At 43.7% G+C, this 21,704-nt stretch overlaps 1 protein-coding gene across 1 annotated transcript in view; it reads left to right on the top strand.

Moving 5' to 3' along the window:
• Positions 1 to 21,372, top strand: part of Slc5a11 (solute carrier family 5 member 11) — a 60,561-nt gene extending 39,189 nt beyond the window's left edge. Inside the window, exons 11-17 of the mRNA XM_020159732.2 lie at positions 5,667 to 5,802; positions 8,232 to 8,339; positions 8,649 to 8,799; positions 17,334 to 17,502; positions 18,730 to 18,945; positions 19,296 to 19,464; positions 21,068 to 21,372. Coding sequence (XP_020015321.2) covers positions 5,667 to 5,802; positions 8,232 to 8,339; positions 8,649 to 8,799; positions 17,334 to 17,502; positions 18,730 to 18,945; positions 19,296 to 19,464; positions 21,068 to 21,273 — 1,155 coding nt within the window. The 3' untranslated portion in view covers positions 21,274 to 21,372. The remainder of the gene's footprint in view (positions 1 to 5,666; positions 5,803 to 8,231; positions 8,340 to 8,648; positions 8,800 to 17,333; positions 17,503 to 18,729; positions 18,946 to 19,295; positions 19,465 to 21,067) is intronic.
• Positions 21,373 to 21,704: the final 332 nt, after the last annotated feature.

Below are 21,704 nucleotides of genomic sequence, written 5' to 3'. Positions count from 1 at the left end.
ACTTGCATTTCTTATATGTGTGGAAAGCAACTCTGGATGGACATGTATGGAGCTAAGAAGAGCAGATACCGTGGCAAGGATGGATGGAGACACTTCCCTGTACCTTGTGGGGACAGTCTCAGGTTTTAATCAGTGGATATATTACCTGTTCAAAATACTTTCTCTGTTGCATTAAAGATCAGACTGCTGTGCACATTTTGTAAGCTAGGCTGCATAGTCAGGGCTGATGAGAGCTTAATAAAGCAGTGATGGTGGGATTTGACAAGTGAATTGATGGAGTAGACGTTACAGAGAATGAAATCCAGGTCCCACCCAGGGGCCAGAACAGCTCTGAGAAGAACTAAGTAGAAGACAGTGTAATAAACACACTGTCCCTTTAAGAGAGACCATGTAATACATGTGGAATACCTATGCACTGCCCCTTTTAGAGAGAGATGTGAGAGACAGCACCCATCCAGGATAACAGCATGCAACTTGAAACTTAACAGGCCTGGAATCAAGTCCAGGAGGCATGACCTTGGGACAGTACTTGGCATCTGTAGCCTCAGTTTTCTCATCTTTAAATGGGGTCACTCAGAGCTAAGAAATAAGGATGGTGAAGAATTGGGTCTTAGTCCTTTGTCCATAACAAAGGAGCCATTGCAAACACTGATGTTTTTACTATAGTTTATATCACATTCGTAACGCAGCCCACCAAGCTTGTACTTATTACCTTGTACAAAAGAATTACTTGGGGCTCTGCAAACCCTTACTCCAGTGTGTACCTGTGAAGGCCACCTCCACCCACCCTACATTGTACCTAAAGACTTAGCCCAAGAGGACTTGACCTTCCAAAAGCCATGCAGGGCTGAGGGGCCCAGAAGCCCAAACTCCCCTCTCACACTGACTGTGGTCAACCACACAGGGCTTCTGCAGAACTGGATGCCACAGTTCAAGAATGTCCTGGTTCCTTGTGTTGGGGCTGCCCAGGAGATGCACATCACAGCCAGTCATTTACCTGGGCTCCCTTTAGAACTGAGCAAAAACAAACCAACATTGACAACCGTCGTTCACCAATTGACAGTGTCTTGGGCAGAGATGGGAGAGGAAGGAGAGGAGGGCAATGACATTTAAACATTTACTGATGCCATCCAGTGTGACAGCCACTGATCATCTGCAGGAATTCAGTTTGTCCTCACAGCGCTCGAGTAAGCGATGCTCCATTGCTTGGGCTTCAGGGATGTTGGAGACAGTAATGTCCTCCCTGGGCGCGTGCTTTCTTAACAGTGCAGCATGACTTACTCTGAAAATTATTCAGCTTCCTCTTAAAGCCACACTGGGAGACACCACTTCATGACACTAGAAGCCAGAGTCTTTTTCAGCTTTCAGACATGGCTTCAGACCTCCAGTGGAAAGGACTTTGTTTCACAAAGCTATAAACTCTCTCTTAGCTGCCTTTTCCAGCATCTAATAAAGCAACGATTCCACTACTGTGTATATTATCCAGACATCAGAATCAGTATGATTAAGAGATGCCTGCACTTGTTCACAAGGGCTGAGGTAGGAAATCAACTTGGGTGCCCATTGATGGATGAAAGGATAAAGAAACTGGTATATATGCACAATGGAATATTACTCAGTTGTGAAAAAGAACGAAATTGTGTCATTTGCAGCTGGAACTGGAGGACATTATGTTGAATGAAAAAAGTCAGACACAAAAATAGAAAGTGCTTGTTCTCATACATGGAAGTCACAGGTTTATCTCAAAGGAGTAGAGAATAGAATAGTGATTCTCAGAGCCTGGAGAAGGTGTGGGAACGAGGGGTTGTGGAGGGGATGGTTAATAGAAACAGGAGTGGAGTGAGCTTTCTCTCGCTGCCTTGTTCTCCTGACCTAACTGGGCTAACTGGGGGTGACGGGAGATGCAGAAAGGACAAACGATAGATGAGCATGCAGAAAGTTGGGGTCAGGTGTGCTGGGCACCCAGATGGAGACGCACAACAGCCTCATTCCTTCTTTTCTCTGTTATTCTCTTCATTTTACTCTGCTTCTTTTCTCTTATTCTTTAAAGCCTTACTCCTTTACAATTCTTTAAAACCTAGCTTCTAAAGTACTCTTTTTTATTCTTTAAAGTCTCTTTCCTTAGACTCACACTCTTTAATCTCTCTTAAAGTCTTGGCACTCAGACTTGCACTGTCCCATGTTCTCTCTAGCTTTCCTTTAGCTTAGCTTTTCTAAAGCCTGTGTGTGTATAAAGTTCTCAAAGCAGAAAGCTGCTCTGATGGAGTGACACCAGCCAGCGTCGGCAACAGCCAATCAAAATCCTCCATCAATCCCCCCACACACACCCTCCCTCAGCAAGTCTTTTATATCCAGTGGTAAACAAGGTGGTGAGCAGCAGTTCTGGCGGGGCACGTGACATTGTAACAAGAAACCTGAGTTCCTGCTTCTCTGAATGTAAACACTTAGGAGAAGCAGCTGTACTGCATCTGCAGGTGGGGCCACGCCAAACTCAGCCTGCTGATTAGTGGGCACAGTTGTGCTATGTCACGTTCCCGTGGGCTTCTGATAATCCGCTCCCCACACAGGAGCAGCTGGAAAGGAGGAATAACTTTCAATATTCTACAGCACAGCAGGATAATGATGGTTGACAATTAATTGGATATTTCCAAATAGCTAGTAGAGAGGATTTTGAATGTTCCCAACACAAGGAAATGGTGAGTGTCTGAGGTGACTGATGTGCCAGTTACCCTGATCTGATCATTACACATTGTGTACAGGCATTGAAAATGTTACACTGTACCCCACAAATATGTACAGTTTCTAGGTGTCAATTAAAAATTTTAAATATTTTTTAAAATATGTCAAGATATGGAATATCCTCAGTGTCCACCCATGGATGAACAGATAAAAGAAAATATGTGGTATTCATATATAATGGAGTACTATTCAGCTTTAAAAAAGAAGAAAATCCTGACATTTGTGAGATAGGGATGAATGTGGAGGATATTATGCCAAGTGAAATGAGCCAGGCACAACAGATACAAATCCTGCACAATCTCACTCATATGTGGAATCTAAAAAGTCAAACTCTTAGAAGTGGAGGGTAACATAGTGGTTACCAGGGACTGGGGATGGAGAGAGTTAGGAAGATGTTACTCAAATGACACAAAGTGCAGTTACACAGGAGGAAAAAGCTTAAGACATCTATTGTACGTGGTGACTATAGTTAATAACACAGTACTGTATTCTTGAAAATCATTAGAAGGGTAGATTGTGACAATGGTCACCATTTGATATTTTCCTCCTTAGCCCTAGTTCACTGAACCTGAAGGCCCTGGTAACTCACCAAGTTCTCTGTAACTTCTCCAGATGCACCGAGACTTAAAACCTAAGAAAAGAATAAAGTTCTGAGCTCAAGTTGGTTCATTCTGAAGACTGAATGAGAAAGGATTTGGGGGTACTGGTTTTCCACTCAGAAAACACCAAATGGATGGACCTTGGCAAGAGCTAACCACTCAAAATGGAGGTTTTGAAGGAGGGGTCAAGAGAAACCCCAGGCATCCCCTGTGCAGAAGCTCCAAGTCCGACCCTCCAGTCTAGGGGCAGCAACAGCTCAGGCCCCTCCTGGTGGAGACTGGAGCCCTTTCCTTTCCACTCTATCCTCCTTCCTGTGCTTGCTTTCTCTGCCTTGGATTTGTCCCCTTTGGCCACCAGGAAAAAGCCATTCACAAAAGCCAGCCGTGGACAATGACATGTGTGCAGGAACTCCCCCAAGGCCTTCCTGCTTCCTTCACTGGCCCAGTGGTCACTATTTTCATGTTTCTGAGCTGTTGACTTCTAGCTCTCTGATATGGCACCCAATACCTAATTCTGGATCCCTTCTATTTTGTTGACCTCTTGGAACTTCTTTTTCTAATTTCATCTGCCAACAGTAATGACAATAATCACAATTGCTCTCTTGTTTAAGAACTGCTGGATACCCTAAACCCAAGCACAATCATTACCCCATGCTACAGATGGTAAAGCTGAGGCCTAGGGGTTAAGGAGCTGTTGAAGCTCACAAAGAGCTGGAGGAGCAGGCTCCACAGCTCGGCTGGTCTGCCCTTCCAGTCACTCCATCCACATTATCAACTGATGCTCTCTTGATTCTGAGAACCTGCACCCAGCTGAGTTTCTGTGTGGAAACTCCACCACAGTAGCTCTCTTCCCTTTTTTTCCCAACAGAGGAATGGGAAAACTTGTGGATTATGGTGGGAAGAACAAATGAAGATAAGGTGTGTCGATACCATGACAGATGAAGATACAGCTCCTCCTACTTCCTCCTCTCACATATTTAGATCAGTTTTGTTTGTTTGTTGAAACAAGGTCTATGTAGCGCAGGCTGGCCTTGAACTCTTGATCCTCCTTCCTCCACCTTCTGAGTGCTGGGATTACAGGTGTGCACCACCACACTCACCTAGATTGCATTTTCGTTCCTCTTAGTTCAAGGTCTTTTTTTTCAACTGAGATGTGATTTTTCAAGAACCTCTCAACCACTATCCTTTTTTGGGTCTGAAAGTTATAGAATAATAATGTCCCAATTGGGAAACCAGGGCTTCTTTGAGTTCTGACTAGCTGAATGTGTGTCTTTGACCCTTGTCCACCTGGCTCAGTTTCGGTCACTGTTACTGCAGTAAGGCCATGAGCAAAGGTTGAATATTTTACAGTGTTCCCAATCATTTTGATGACTCTGGCAACTAGTTGGACCCACAAGTCCAGTCCTGTGGATTCTGCAGATGAAACATCTCTTGAAGTGCCACCCTCCTTCCCCTGAAATATACACTGTGGAATCTTACAAAATATTAGAGGTGTGGTGTGGGGTGTTGGGTGTGGGCAAATCCCACTTCTGGACACTCTTTCCATTCAGGGTACTGATTAAACTAAGCTCCATGTCTGGGATGCTACAGGTAGAATGTGGCAACTCTTACTTGTGGGTCGTTGCTATAGGTCGGATCCATCCTATGTACTCTAAATGTTTTTACTTCGTTTAGTGGTCTTATCTTTATTTGATAGGTGAGTGAACTGAGGCAAAGAGAGGTGACATTGCTTGCCCAAGGTCAGATAGTCAGAAAGTGGGGAGGTAGGATTTGAACTCATGCTCTGTCTCCAACTTCAGAGTTCATATTGTAAACCGGACTTGGCACTGCTAGGTTCTGATAATCATCAGAAATTATTTCTCCTCCACCTCCTGGGTTTCAGTCCTCTGGGATGTGGTCAGTCACAGAGGTGTCCCAATAGGATGGAAGAGATGCAGCCCACAGGTACACAGTTAGCAATTCCACTGTGGGAGTATGGGGCCTTCTTCCTTTGCCCTTTTTAAGGAGTAAGGTCCACTGAACACTTTGATTGAGCTGCCTTGGGTGCTTGCTTTTTCTAAACTGATCATGGTGCCCAGAGAGGTGACCTAATTCTGTGGAGAACTCCAACTGGCAAGGTCTAACTTTGGACAAAGGAGAAAAAGGAGTCGGAGTCATAGCTACCCTAGTTAGACCACAGGGACTGAGAATAGGACAGAGATGCTTCCTTAAAGAGAAGGTAGGCACACCAGGATTCTAAGTCAACCACACCTACTAAGGAGTTATGCACGGCTAGTCTGCCTGGAGAGAAAGCCATCTCCACCGCCAGCCACCCTCCCTGTGTTCCAGGTGATTGTTCAGCGGACACTGGCTGCCAAGAACATGTCCCATGCCAAAGGAGCCTCCCTGATGGCTGCATACCTGAAGGTCCTTCCCCTTTTCATAATGGTGTTCCCTGGCATGGTCAGCCGCATCCTCTTTCCAGGTGAGAAGACAGTTGGATGAAGGGGTCATCTGTCTCGGACCCCATGTTCTAAACATACTGCTGACTGCACAGAGGGCTTGGAATCCTGTTCTGGTGATTAAACCAAGGTGTCTCCATCAAGCATTTACTGACTCCATGCTGTTCCCCAACACTAGTTCCATAGGCAAATCCTAGCGGTGTCACAGTTAACCTGAGTGGACATTCACTAGGGGGTTTCCTCAACTGAATTTTTTCATACCACAAGATACACAGATGTTTATCTCATGGTAAAACCCATGCTCATGTTTCAGCTCAGTGCTTTGGTAATGTTAGGTCAAAGGAAACCTTTTGGGGGTGTTTTTCCTTAACAAATACCAAGGAAAATTAAGTCCTTGACTTTCTTTTGTTTTTATTTTGCCTTAACTTTTTTTACTTAATTTACTTTTATTTTTGTGATACTGGGGTTTGAACTTAGAGCCTCACACTTGATAGGCAGAAGCTCTACCACTTGAACCACTCTGCTGGCCTTTTTTGCTTTGGTTACTTTTGAGATTGGTTCTCACTTTATGCCTGGGTTGGCCTGACCCACAATTCTCCTATTTGTGCTTCCCCATGTAACAGAGATGACAGGTACATACCACAACACCCAGACGTTTGTTGAGATGGGGTCTCATGACATTTTTGCTCAGCTTGGCCTTGGACCACCACCCTCCCGATCTCCACCTCCTAAGTAGCTAGGATCACGGGCTTGAGCAACCATGCCTGACCAACTTATTTATTTATTTATTTACAGTGTGGTAAAGGGACAAGTTTGTACCCTGGGGATTAACAATACTGAATAGTAGGGCAAAGTGACAGGGAGTCAGTACAGTGTCAGGAACAGGTACTGTGTACGGGAGGAAGCCTCTCTTCCCCTTTTACAGCAGCCTTCCTCCACATCCACCAAAGGTACTTGTAAGGTGGAAAGTTTCCTCCCTGACATCTTATCCTACTGGTGTTCCACAGAAGGAAAGAAAGAGTAGGATGAAGTGATCTGGAAGTTGGCCCAGTTTATTAATAATGACTTAAGCCCCTTCAGAATTAACAGGTAAGGCTGGGAAAGGCGGTGGGGGGTTGGGGGTGGAGGCACTGTCCCTGGTGCTGAAATCTGGGCCTGAGTTTCTCCTTCCTTCACTGGTCCTATCCAAGGGAAGGGACAAACATCTTGGAAGAACCATGAGGGGAATAAGAACTGCCATGTGAGCATTGTGCTGACCAGAGGGAAAATATGCACCTGTTGAGCAAGGCCTGACAGATGAATATGAACATGACTTTAAGCAATTGGTGTTCACTGAGCACTTGCTGAGGGCCAGTGCCCATGAGATGCTCACAGCAGAGTGTGGTGGTTGGGGGTGTGGACTTGGAGTCTTGGCTCTGCCTGGTACATGTCATGAAATCTCTTTTTGCTTTTTCTTCTTGCCTGTAAGTGGGGATAATAATGATTCATAAAGTTGAAAGCAACTCTTGACACATGACAATAGATGATGTGGTTTGGATGAGTATCCCCAGAGGTCCATATGTAAGGTGTGGTCCCCAGGGTAGCAAGACTGGACAGTATTATGGACCTTTAAGAGGTGAGGCCTCACAGGGGGTCCTTAGATCATTGAGGATGACCTCCCAAGAACTGGGATTGCAGGCTTGCATCACCATGCCCAGCTATGGCGAAGCAATGATCAGGATTTTAGTTCAAGCCCAACTCAGGGAAAAGTTACTGAGATCTCATCTCAGCCAACAAGCTGAGTATGGTGGTATACACCTGTAATTCTAGCTATGCAGGAGGCATAGGTAGGAAGATTGTGGTCCAAGCTTGGCCCCAGGCAAAAAGGAGACCCCATCTGAAAAATAACTAAAAGCAAAAAAGGGGTGAAGGCATGGATCAAGTGGTAGAGCACCTACCTAACAAGCATAAGGCCCTGAGTTGAAACCCTACTGCCACCCCCCCCCAAAAGTGTTTGCCATGTGTCAAGCAATAAGTAACTTCACCACAGAAGGGAATAGTTTTTGTCCCATTTTTTGTCAGTCAGGGGGATGGAGCCTGATGTACGACACTGTTAGTATGATCAGCTATGAGGTGTCTCAGCTTTATTTGGATACAGTGGCAGTAACTGGCATGCTCTCAGCCTTTCCTATGTGTCACACTTGGTGCTAAGCTTTTTAAAAACTGTATCATTTTAATTCCCGCTCTTATGAAAAAGAGCGATGTAACTATCCCAGTCTTACAGACTAGGAATGAAAATTCAGAAAGTAAGGTAACAAGATCACAGTTTATGAATAAGGCTCTGTTCTACTTCATGGAGCTCTAAGCCCTCATACAACCAACCTGTACTCTGGTGCTAGCCTGGGTCAGGCGTGCACAGCTGGGCTGGGGGCTGGAGGCTGCCTGCTCCACTCTGTGCCTGCTTCTTCTGTAGAGGAAGTGGCGTGTGCACACCCGGACATCTGCTGGACAGTCTGCCGCAACCCGACTGGCTGCTCTGACATTGCATATCCCAAACTTGTGCTGGAACTCCTGCCTACAGGTAATGTCCCCTTGCCCCCACACTGAGTCCCCTGGGCACCCAGAAAGGAGAACACTGGCTAGGTTCTCATCTGAGGAAGAGATAGGATGGGAGCACTGTGAGCAGGAATTATCTCTGGGTTCAGAGGCTGAGCCCCAACTCTCTGGCTATCCAGGGACCCTGCCCAAGCATCTCCCCTGAGCTTCTGCCTCCTCAGAGATGAGACTGTTGGGATCAGCTGGCTTGGGGCCTGGGGTAACAGGGTCATGAGTGAAGGCAGAAGGTGTGGCCAGAAAGCATGAAGCCCATAGACCTCCCTTCTGCCCCTAGGACTCCGTGGGCTCATGATGGCTGTGATGGTGGCGGCTCTCATGTCCTCCCTCACCTCCATCTTTAACAGTGCCAGCACCATCTTCACCATGGACCTCTGGACTCACATCCGGCCACGGTCATCAGAGAAGGAACTCATGATTGTGGGCAGGTAAGGTCTTACGTGGGTGAGGGGGAGCAAGGCAGAGCAGGCAGGGGAGTGAGAAGTCAGGGAGGAGAAAACTGAGCCCAGGCACAGCCAAAGTCAAGTCAGTGGTGTATCTGGGCTGCTCTAGCCTCCTTGGAAGAGGAACGCAAGGAGCTGCAGGACTCTAAGGATGAGTAAATCATTCTTTCATCCAAGAGATGTTCTGTGAGTATTTCCCATGGACCAGGCACCAGTGGACAACAGCTGCTGGCTCATGGAGCTAAGGAGGAGGAGGAGTAAACAGACATCAGAGACCTAAGGAGTTCCAATGGGCAGTCAGGGAACTAATCATTCAGAGGAGCCCCAACCTGGGCTGGGACCTGAATGACAATGGGGAGGAGGCGATGCTGAGGCATGGGGAGTGATTTCTATAACCAAGTTTCCTAAAAAGTCCTGGAGCCCAATGGTAGGAGCTGAAAAGAAAAACATGTAAATTTTATGTAAAATACATCCAATAAGCACTCATGAAGATGCACCAGAGGACTGCCTCAGCCTTGGGTCAGGAAAAGGGAGTTTTAGATATGACACCAAAGGCAACCATGAAGGAAAAAAAAAAGATACATCAAAAGCTAAAACATTTCCACTTCAAAAGATACCATTAAAGAACATGAAAGAGGATCCAAGATGGCAACTAGGGCACAAAAGCAGACAGCATGAGCTCTGTAAATCAAAAATCCTGATGAGATGCTGGAGCCATACTTGGCAGAAATAAAGCACCAAGAAGAATCAAAACTTTGACACACTGAACCCCTAGCCCATGGAAAGCTTCTCCATGCCACATTACACTGAGAAAACAGGAGGGTTCCCATGCTGCTGGATGCCAGCTCCAAACCTGCTTGGCAGACATTCAGCAGACCAACAGGTGAGCACCAAACATCATGTGGTATTCCCACAGCCATCCCTGGGATAAACCAACATAGCCTCTGGACAGACTGACCCCCCACCCTGCAAAAAAACAAAAAACCCAAAAACAAAAAACCAAAAAACTGAGTAAACAAGGAACAGAAAACTAACACATAGCAGAGGGGGCGAGGTGCTGTAAGTGCACTGGAGAAGGGGGGATTTGCAAGGAGCTGATCTCCATGCGAACTTTCAGTAAACAAAGGCTGGAAAGGCAGAAGGGCTGACAGTGGGCAGGTGATAAGCTGCTGCCTGAAATAGGGCAGAGAGCAGTCCACAAAGCTCATCTCCTGAGCCAGTAAACAACACCCAAAGTCAAAAAACACTGCAAAATTGAAAAATAATCAGCAAACCATCACAAAACACTGACAGCAGGGGGCCGGCTGATGGATCACCAGCTGATGACCTTGCTCCAGAGAAAGGGGGTGAGGCAAAGAAACAAACCCCCAGTAAACCAACACAGTGAAAACCAAACTCCAAAGCAGGACAGCTGATGGGCTGCAGAGCTGATCTCTAGAACCTGAGGACAGCATACAAACTCAAACTGGAGTGGCTCCAGTGGTAGAATGCCTGCTTTGCACATGTGAAGCCCTGAGTTCAAACCCCAGTCCCACACATGCACACAAAAAAACCACACACACAAAACAAAAATAAATGACACCAAGGACCCCAATGATACCCACAAGAACATTCTCAAAGAAGAAATCCTGCAAGTAATCACTGAGAATTTCATGGAGATGTTACTAGACACAGTCAACCAAAATGTACAAAAGGCACTCAAGAAATTCCAAGACACCAAAAATAAAGAATACAAGAAGGCACAGAAACAAATAAATGTACTCATAGGAGCCCTAAATAAGCACCAAAGTGAAACAGAGAACACTATAAATAGAGAGATAAATGAATTAAAGATGAAAATTGACAATATTAAAGAGGAAGTAATCCATGATACGGAAAACCTCAGAAGAAAGAATGAAACAAATACAAAACACAATAAAAGGCCACTCCAGCAGACTAAAACAAGCAGAAGACAAAATCTCAGAACTTGAAAATAAAATGGGAATTAAAGGAAAAACTGATGAACTACTAGTCAAAAAACTCAAGACCTGTGAAAGGAATATGCAAAAACTCACCAACTCCATCAAAAGATCAAACCTGAGAATCATGGGCATTGAAGAAGGAGAAGAGATGCAAGCAAAAGGAATTCATAATATATTCAACAAAATAAATTCAGAGATAATTTAAAATAATTTCAAAATAAAACAGAAAAATTTCCAAATCTAGAGAAAGTCCATTCAGGTACAGGAAGCCTCCAGGACACCAAACAGACTTGACCAAAATAGAACTACCCCACAACATATTAACATTAAAACAATAAGCACAGAGAATAGAAAAAGAATATTGAAGGCTGTAAGAGAGAAAAGACAAATAACATACGAAGGTAAATGCATCAAAATCACAGCAGATTTCTCAACAGAAACCTTAAAAGCAAGAAGAGCATGGAGTGAGGTATTCTGGGCACTAAATGAAAATAACTTCAACCCTAGGATACTCTACCCAGCAAAACTATCATTCAAAATAGATGGAGCAATAAAATCTTCTACAATAAGCAGAAACTAAAACAATACATGACCACGAAGCCAACACTACAAAAGATTCTTCAAGGAATTCTGCACACAGAAAATGAAAGCAAACAAAACCATGAGAGAACAGGCAGTACCAACACAGGAGAAGAAAAGACAAGAAATCAGAGTAACATTGATTCAGCTGCACTCAATCAAACCCTTAAACAACAAAAACAACTAAATGACAGGAATCACAACATACCTATCAATACTAACACTGAATGTTAACAAACCCCATCAAAAGATATCATTTGGCAAACTGGATTAAAAAGGAAGAGCCAACAATCTGTTGTTTACAGGAGAACAATCTCATTGACAGAAACAAGCACTGGCTTAGGGTAAAAGGCTGGAAGAAGATTTACCAAGCCAATGGCCCCCCAAAGCAGGCAATACTTATCTCGGACAAAGAAGACTTCAAACTTACATTGATCAAATAACATAAAGAAGGACACTCCATACTAATAAAAAGTGAAATACACCAAAAGGAAATCACAATTATCAACCTATATGCACCCAACATCAATGCACCCAATTTCATCAAATATACTCTGAAGGATAAAAGCATATATAGACTCCAACACAGTGGTAGTGGGAGACTTTAATACCCCCCTATCACCAATAGATAGGTCATCCAAGCAAAAAATCAATAAGAAATAATAGAACTAAATCACACCATAGATCAAATGGACCTAGCTGATGTCTACAGAATATTTCATCCAACTTTTGCACAATATACATTCTTCTCAGCAGACCATCTTCTCCAAAATTGATCATATCTTAGGGCACAAAGCAAGCCTCAGCAAATATAAGAAGCTAGAAATAATCCGAGGCATTCTATCTGATCACAGTGCATTAAAACTAGAACTCAACAACAAAAACAACAGTAGAAAACATGCAAACAATTGGAAGCTGAACAACACATTGCTCGATGGTCAATGGGTCATTGGTGAAATAAAAGAGGAAATTAAAAGATTCCTGGAAGTTAATGAAAATGAAAAAATAACCTACCATAACCTATGGAACACAGCAAAGGCATTTCTAAGAGGAAAATTTATAGCCATGAGTGTATATATTAAAAGGAGAGAAAAATCTCAAATCAATGGCTTAATCTCAAATTCCTAGCAAAATAAGAACAGGCAAATCCCAAAACAAGCAGGAGTGAAATAATAAAAAAATAAGGCCTGAAATTAATGAAATAGAAACAAAAAAAAATACAAAGAATCAACAAAACAAAAAGCTGGGTCTATGAAACAATAAACAAGATTGACAAACCCCTGGCAAACCTGACTAAAATCAGGAGAGAAAGAACCCAAATCAGTAAAATCAGAAATACAAAAGGGGAGATAACAATAAACACCATGGAAATCCAGGAAATCATCAGAGAGACTACTTTGAGAACCTGTATTCTAATAAATTTGAAAATCTTGACGAAATGGACAAATTTTTAGATACCTATGACCATCCAAATTTGAACCATGAGGATATTAATCACCTGAATAGATCTATAACACAAAATGAAATTGAAGCAGCAATAGTCTCCCCAAAAAGAAAAGTCCAAGACCTGATGGATTCTCTGATGAATTCTTTCAGACCTCTAAAGAAGAACTAATACCAATTCCCCTTAACCTGTTCCATGACATAGAAAGGGAAGGAACACTGCCTAACTCATTTTATGAAGCCAGTATTACACTCATCGCAAAACCAGACAAAGACACCTCTAAAAAGGAGAACTATAGGGCAATCTCCTTAATGAACATTGATTCAAAAATTCTCAATAAAATAATGGCAAACTGAATCCAACAACATATCAGAAAGATCATTTACCACGACCAAGTCAGCTTCATCCCAGGGATGCAGGGGTGGTTCAACATATGCAAATCTATAAATGTAATACACCACATTAAAAGAAGCAAAGACAAAAACCACTTGATCATTTCAATAAATGCAGAAAAAGCTTTTGATAAGATTCAACACCACTTCATGATAAAAGCTCTAAGAAAACTAGGAATAGAAGGAAAGTACCTCAACATTTTTTATATGAAAAAACTATAGCCAACATCATACTTAATGGAGAAAAACTGAAACCATTTCCCCTAAAATCAGGAACAAGACAAGGGTGCCCACTATCTCCACTCCTATCCAACATAGTACTGGAATTCCTAGCCAGAGCAATTAAGCAAGAAGAAGAAATAAAAGGAATACAAATAGGTAAAGAAATTGTCAAAATATCCCTATTTACAGATGACATGATCCTATACCTTAAAGACCCAAAAAACTCCACCCAAAAACTCCTAGACACCAAAAACAGCTACAGTAAGGTGGCAGGATACAAAATCAACTTACAAAAATCATTAGCTTTTCTATACACCAACAATGAACAAATTGAGAAAGAATATATGGAAACAATTCCATTTACAATAGCCTTAAAAAAATCAAATATGTAGGAGTAAACTTAACAAAGGATGTGAATGACCTCTATAAGGAGAACTACAAACCCCTGAAGAAAGAGAAGAGGAAGCCTACAGAAGATGGAAAGATCTCCCCTGCTCATGGATTGATAGAATCAACATAGAAAAATGGCTATACTCCCAAAAGCAATCTACATGTTCTATGCAATTCCCATCAAAACCCCAATGACATTCATCACAGAGATTGAAAAATCTACCCTAAAATTCATTTGGAAACACAAGAGACCTCAAATAACCAAGGCAATACTCAGCAAAAAGAGCAATGCTGGATGTATCACAATACCCGACTTCAAACTATATTACAATGCAAGAGCAATAAAAACAGCATGGTACTGGCACAAAAACTGACATGAAGACCAGTGGAACAGAATAGAGGACCTGGATATGAATCTTCACAACTATGCCCACCTTATTTTTGACAAAGGCGCCAAAAACATATGATGGAGAATAGACAGCCTCTTCAACAAATATTGCTGGGAAAAGTGGTTATTCATCTGCAAGAAACTGAAACTAGATCCATGTTTATCACCCTGTACTAGTATCAACTCAAAATGGATCAAGGACTTTAATATCAGACCCAAAACTCTGAAGTTAGTATAGGAAAGAGTAGGGAATACTTTGGAAGCAATAGGTATAGGCAAAGACTTCCTCAATAGAACCCCAGCAGCTCAGCAACTAAGAGAAAGGATAGACAAATGGGACTTTATAAAATTCAAAAGCTTCCGCACAACAAAAGAAATGGTCTCTAAACTGAAGAGACCACCCACAGAGTGGGAGAAAATATTTGCCAGCTACGCATCAGACAAAGGACTGATAACTAGAATATACAGGAAATTCAAAACACTAAACTCTCCCAAAATCAATGAACCAAAAAAGAAATGGGCAACTTAACTAAACAGAACTTTCTCAAAAGAAGAAATTCAAATGGCCAAACAACACATGAAAAAATGCTCACCATCTCTGTCCATAAAGGAAATGCAAATCAAAACCACACTAAGATTCCATTTCATCCCTGTTAGAATAATCATCATCAAAAACACTACCAACAACAGGTGTTGGCGAGAATGTGGGGAAAAAGGAACCCTCATACACTGCTGGTGGGAATGCAAGCTGGTGCAACCACTCTGGAAAAACAATATGGAGGCTTCTTAAAAATCTAAGCATAGATCTGCCATATGATCCAGCAATTCCACTCATGAGGGTATACCCAAAGAAATGCGACACAGGCTACTCCAGAGGCACCTGCACACCCATGTTTATTGTGGCACTATTCACAATAGCCAAGTTATGGAAACAGCCAAGATGCCCCACCACTGACGAATGGATTAAGAAAATGTGGTGTTTATACACAATGGAATTTTATGCAGCCATGAAGAAGAATGAAATCTTATCATTCATGAGTAAATGGGTAGAACTGGAGAACATCATCCTGAGTGAGTTAGGCAGGCTCAGAAGACCAAAAATCATATGTTCTCCCTCATATGCAGACTTTAGATCTAGGGCAAATGCAGCAATGTTGTAGGACTTGGGTCACACGCTAAGGGGAGAGCACATACGGGAGGAGTAGGGATAGGTAGGAAACCCAAAACTTGAAAGTGTTTGATGTCCCCACTGCAGAGGAGCTAATACAGTAATCTTTAAATGACAGAGGTCAATGTGGGAAGGTGACCGTGAAGTAGTGAAGAGGTCTGGTAGAGGTGAATCAGATTGGGTTGTAATACACTTGTGCATGGAAGCAAAGCTAGGAATCTCTCTGTATAGCTATCCTTATCTCAATTAGCAAAAACACTATGTCTTTTTATTATTGCTTTTGTCTACTCTTCAACAAAATTGGAGAAAATGGCAGAACAGGTTCTGCCTGAAAGTGAGGTGGACAGGGAGAAGAGGGAAGGGGTGGGGGGCAGGGTAGAGAATGACCCAAACAAATGTATGTACATATGAATAAATGAAAACAAAAAAAGAACATGAAAAAGGACCAGGTGCAGTGCCTCACAACTGTAATCCCACCCACTTAGGAGGTGGAGACAGTAGGATCACGATCCAGGTCAGCTCAGGCAAAAATGCAAGACTCTACCAAAGGATAACTAAAGCAAAGAGGGCTGGGGATGTGGTTTATGTGGCAGAGCACCTTCCTGGCAGGTGTGAGGCCCTGAGTTCAAACCACAGTACTACCAAGAAAGAAGAGAGAAAGGAAAAGGAAATGAAAAAGCACATAGGAGTTTGAGGCAGGAGAATCAAGAGTTTGAGTCCAGCTTGTGTTACATAAAGAAAGAAAGAAAGAAAAATGAAAATGCAAGCCACAGACTGGTAGAAAATATTTGCAAGCCATATATATGATAAAGGTTTTGTAATGTAGAATATCTGAAGTGCTATTAAAACAAGACCAACAACCAAAACCTTCAGGAGTAGACGGTTCCCCAAGGAAGATAGGTACATGACTAAAAAGTCTTTGAAAAGACGTTCAACCATGCTCATCACGAGAGAAGAGCAATGGAGAGCTGCGAAGGGAAACCACCACACACCCGCTGGGGTGGGAGTAATCAAAGACAGACAATCCAATGGGAACACACAAGCTGGCAGTTTCTTAAAATGTTAACCTTCCGGCGGGCCCAGCGATGGAAAAAGTCTGCAGAGACTTGTGTACATGTGAGCACAGAAGTGGTGTTCACAACAGCCAGAAAGAGGGAAACGACCCAAATGTGTGGCGAATCGTGAAGGATGAGCAAGGACAGGGGATGGTGTATCCATGGCAACGGACTACTCTTCAACCATAGAAAGGGATACAAGGCCAATACAACATGGAGGAGCCTCGGAAAACGTTAGACTTGTGAAAGAAGCAGGTCCAAAAGACCACGCACCGTGTGATACCATTTATAGGAAAGACCAGAAAGGCAAACCTATGGAGACAGAAAGCAGGTAAGTAGTTGTGTCAGGTCAGAGCAGAAATAAACTGTAAATGGGTTTAAGGGGACTTCTGTTTGTGGCTGTTCTGGGATTTGAACTCAGGACCTTGTGCTTGCTAGGCTGGCCCTCTACCACTTGAGTCACTCCCCCCAGCCCTTTTTGCTTTAGTTATTTTTCAGATAGGGTCTCATGCTCTTTGCCTGGGATAGCCTGGGACTGTGATCCTTCTACATGTGCCTCCCATGTAGCTAGGATTACAGATATGCACCACCACACCTGGTTTCTTCTTTGGCATAGGGTATTACTTTTTTGTGTGGACTGGTGGTGATCTTATCTGTTTCTCAAATAGCTGGGATTACAGACATAAGCCACTGCACCCGGCAGTGGAGGGAAATTTTGGTATGATGGATATTCTAAATCTTGATTATAGTGATGGTTGTACAATTCTATCAATTTATTAAAAGTTATTTATTAAAAGTACACTTATAAGGGATGAATTTTGTGGTACGTAATTTATACCTCAGAAACGTTGTGTAAGAAGGAGAGGGTGAATGTTCAGGGAGGGCGGAACTAATCCAGACGCCGTCTCCATCCTGAGCAGGGTATTTGTCCTTCTGCTGGTGTTGGTGTCCATCCTCTGGATCCCTGTGGTCCAAGCCAGTCATGGAGGGCAGCTCTTCATCTACATCCAGGCAATCAGCTCCTACCTGCAGCCGCCTGTGGCTGTGGTCTTCATCATGGGATGTTTCTGGAAGCGGACCAATGAAAAGGTTTGCACCAACCTCGCCATTCAGGGACTCCACTGCTCTCAAGGCGAGGAGAGATGGGGGTTACTCTAGAGGGAGGCATGTGGGGAGGTTGGATTCAGGGCTTAGGGAAGGCAAGCTGTAAGTCAGAGACAAAGGGAGGTGTCATCTGGCCTTTGAAAAAGGCAATGAGGCCAAGTGCTGGTGGCCCATGTCTGTAATCCTTCCTACTTGGGAGGCTGAGATTGGGAGGATTGAAGTTCAAGGCCAGTCTGGGAAAATAGCTCTCAAGACCCCATCTCTAAAATAACTAGAGCAAAATGGATTGGAGGTGTGGCTCAAGCGGTAGAGCACCTGCTTTGCAAGTGCGAAGCCCTGAGTTAAAAAATCAGTCCAAAAAAAAAAAAAGAAGAAAAGAAAAAAGGCAATGGGAGGTTCTCAGAGGTATCTTGATTTTTTTTTTTTTTTTTGAGAGAGAGAGTCTCTCTATTTAGCCCAAGGTGGCATTGAACGCTGATCTTCCTGGCTTAGTATCCTGACTGCTGGGATTATAGCCATGTACACTCCACCTGGCTTCTTTTTTTTTTTTTACTTTCTTTTTTGGTGCTACTGCAGTTTGAACTCCAGGCCTTGCACTTGCTAGGCAGGTGCTCTATCACTTGAGTCACCCCCTGCCCACCAGCCCACATCAGCTTCTTGACACATTTTTGTCACTAACAAAGGAAGCCAAATGAGGAAGGCATAAGTACAAATATGTAATTGATTTGCTACAGTTGGGCCTCCAGATCTGTAGATTCTGTGTCTACAGATGCAACCAACAGTGGACTGAAAATACTTAAACAAAAATCTGAATCAAATGCCAGGCACCAGTGGCTCACTCCTGTAATCCTAGGTATTCAGGAGACAGAGATCAGGAGGGTCGCAGTTCAAAGCCAACCTGGGCAAATAGTGTGTGAGAAGCTATCTTGAGAAAAACCCTTCACAAAAAAGGGCTGGTGGAGTGGCTCAAGGTAAAGGCCCTGAGTTCAAACCCCAGCACTGCAAAACAACAGTTGAACCAAAAAGTTGGTCCTGGAGCCAATCCCTTGAAGATGCCAGTAGATGACTGTACTTGTGAAAGACACATAAGTGGCTCCAAACCTTTCCAAATCACAGATGCATGCAGTGACTGTCACAAGAAAGGTTCTCTTGAGACAGATTCTGGAGGCCCAAGGCCTGGGTATTTCTAACCTGCTTTGCTCTGGTTTGCAGGGTGCCTTCTCTGGCCTCATCTTAGGCCTGCTTCTAGGTTTGGTCAGGCTGGTTCTGGACTTTATCTACGCACAGCCTCGGTGTGACCAGCCAGATGAGCGCCCAGCTGTGGTAAAGGATGTCCACTACCTCTACTTCTCCATGGTTCTGTCATCTACCACCCTGATCACCGTGTGCACCGTGAGCTGGTTCACAGAGCCACCGTCCAAGGAGATGGTACATTTGGGTAGACGGCCATATCTGCTGAGACTCTTTGTTGCGAATGACGGAACACTGACTCATGCTGACTTATGCAGCAAGGATCGAATGTTCAAAAAGCTGCAAAGTCTAGAGCGGGGTACAGGGACAGTTAGATTCAGGATTTAGAAAATTCATCAGACTCCACCTCCCACGTCTTTTGATTCTCAGCTTCCAGGGGAGACGTCCTTTGGTTCTAAAGAGTGCAGGAGGGTGAGATAAGGGAAGGAAAAACACAGCATGAAAGCTCAGCTGGGGGCTGGGTGGGGGCTGTGAGGAAAAGACGGCAGCCCCCCAGCTGTACCTCACAATCCTTCTCTGCTCCATAGGTCAGTCGCCTGACCTGGTTCACTCGTCACGACTCCATCGTCCAGAAGAACCAGGTGCCGCCAGCAACTCTCCCGCCTCCTACCCTGTCTCAAAACAGGACCCCCGAGGGCACCAGCACCAGCATCCAGTTGGAGATGGTTCAAGAAAACATATCCAAAACCCACAACTGTGAGTTGCCTCTGGCCTCAGTTACAGCAACAGCCTCAAAGAAGCATGTATTTCAGGGGAAAGTTTTCATCAAATCATAAGCCACAAAAGGGGACTGACTTGGAAGTTTAGCATCCTCTAGCTCCAGTATCCAGTCCTCCCCCTCCTCCAGTCACCAGAAAGTTGTTCTTTGTTTTGGTTTTGGTACCAGGATTTGAATTCAGGAACTTGTGATTGCTAGGCAGTCACTCTAATATTTGAACTACACACCCCCGGCCCTTTTTGCGTTAGGTTGTTTTTCAGATAGGGTCTTGCACTTTTTGCCTAAGCTAGCCTTGAACACTGTTATCCTCCTACCTATGCCTTCTGTGTAGCTGGGATTACAGGCGTGAGCTACCATGCCCTGCCTCAGAAAAGTGTTCTTCAGTAACTTCCAACAGGAGACTCAGAAGAGCAATAATAACAAACACTTATTGAGTGCCTACTAAAATGTCATTCATTCAATCCTTCTGGGACCCTGTATCACAGGCTGTAGTGCTGGAGCACTACAGTGCTCTCTAAATTAGGGGTTTCAAACTGGCCCACCTACTGTTTTAATAAAATGTGAGTATTTGCAAGAGGAAACAAACTTGACAAGTAAGTTTAATTTCAACATTGGGAGATTTCACTTAAAGATTCCAAATTTCCATTTTCTCTTGAAAAAAAAAGGGGACAGTCTGGCAACACTGGGCCCACAGTCTACATGGTGAAAGTTATCTAAAGCTGTTAAGCTGCTGCCCAGGAGATATGAGATGTGCCCCCAGTCTGTGTTACTCTGTGACCCTAAGTCTGAGGGTTGCCATGATGTATGTGTGTGTGTTACTGTGGATATGAACCTGTGTCAGCCTCAAGTGGGAAACCCCAGAAGGTCATGCATTTAAAGAAAAATGAGAGAGAATGTATTTCTTGGCAGAGGTGAAGACTTTCAATCTGTTCAATGTGCAAATGTGCTCCCCCCACTCAAATATACCACCTGTCTGGTCTCCACAGGCTGCCTGGTGACAGCCTCAGCTCTAAATGGAAAAATAGTTTCCACCAAAGTGCTCATTTCTCTTCAGCCAGTGTGACACAGGAGGGGCTTTCAGAGCTGGGTCCAAAACCCAGTTGTGCCACACCTTACGATAGTATGGTGGTCAAGTCAGTCTGGGCCTTTAACCCTTTGTCTGAAGATAGTGAGCTTCTGAAAATGCCAGTGCCCAGATTTAAGGTATTAATGAACATAGTTGTTCCTTAAATCTGAGGGACTGGGTCCAGGATTCCTGTGGACACCGACATCCGTGGTGTCTTTGCTTATAACCTCTGCTCACCCTCTCATATACTTGAAATCAGCTCCAGATTACGTATTCTGTGTTGTTTGGGGACTAATGACAAGAAGAGCCTGTACATGTTTGGTACTGCCCAGTGCCTTTTCCCCAGGATATTCTCGGTCTGTGTTTGGTTGACTCTATGGATGTGGCACTCATGGATGGGAAGGGTTGACACATAAGTACTTATGTTACCACAGGAGCACATCTGGCTAGTGTCCTCTTCTTCCTCTGGGAGTCACAACCCCTCTCTGACCTTTCTTTGCTATTTTTTTTTTTAGGTGATGTAACCCCAAAGCAGTCCAAAGTGGTGGCAGCCATCTTATGGCTGTGTGGCATGAGCAGCAAAGGCACAGAGGCGCCCCCAAGAAAAATGGAGTCCATCATTGTTTCCTTGGAGGAAAACGCCATTGTGAAAACCCTTCTGGATGTCAACTGCATTGTTTGTATCAGCTGTGCCATCTTCCTGTGGGGCTACTTTGCTTAATACAGGGGGGAGCAATGGGTCTAAGGTCTTGGTTTGTTTTTTAAGGCCCTTGTTATTTTTTAATGAACTAAAAAAAAAATAAAGCTTTTGTTTGTTTACTATGAGGCTTCAAAGATGTTGATGGGGCATTTTCAACATGAGAGTTTGTTCTTTTCTTCTTGAAAGGAACAGCTGGTCCCCAAGGGTTTTCTCATTGTGATACTTGCTTCTGGATATGATTTCTTGGAAACAGACCTGTGTGTAATGACTGAAAGCTCATGCTAGAAGAGTATCAGAAAATTGTGTGCCCTTCTCAAATTCTGACCTAGAAAATTCTGCTTGTTTGCTTAATTCCCCATATGATGCTTACCCCTCCCCCAACAAATAGCCAGAAGGATGACATCTCCACAAAGAATTCTGCTGGCTGAGGGCCAGTGCTGCTGTGGACCTTG

This window comes from Castor canadensis, chromosome 17 (assembly GCF_047511655.1).
Source record: "Castor canadensis chromosome 17, mCasCan1.hap1v2, whole genome shotgun sequence".
NCBI lineage: Eukaryota > Metazoa > Chordata > Mammalia > Rodentia > Castoridae > Castor > Castor canadensis.
This window is presented reverse-complemented; position numbering and strand designations above follow the sequence as displayed.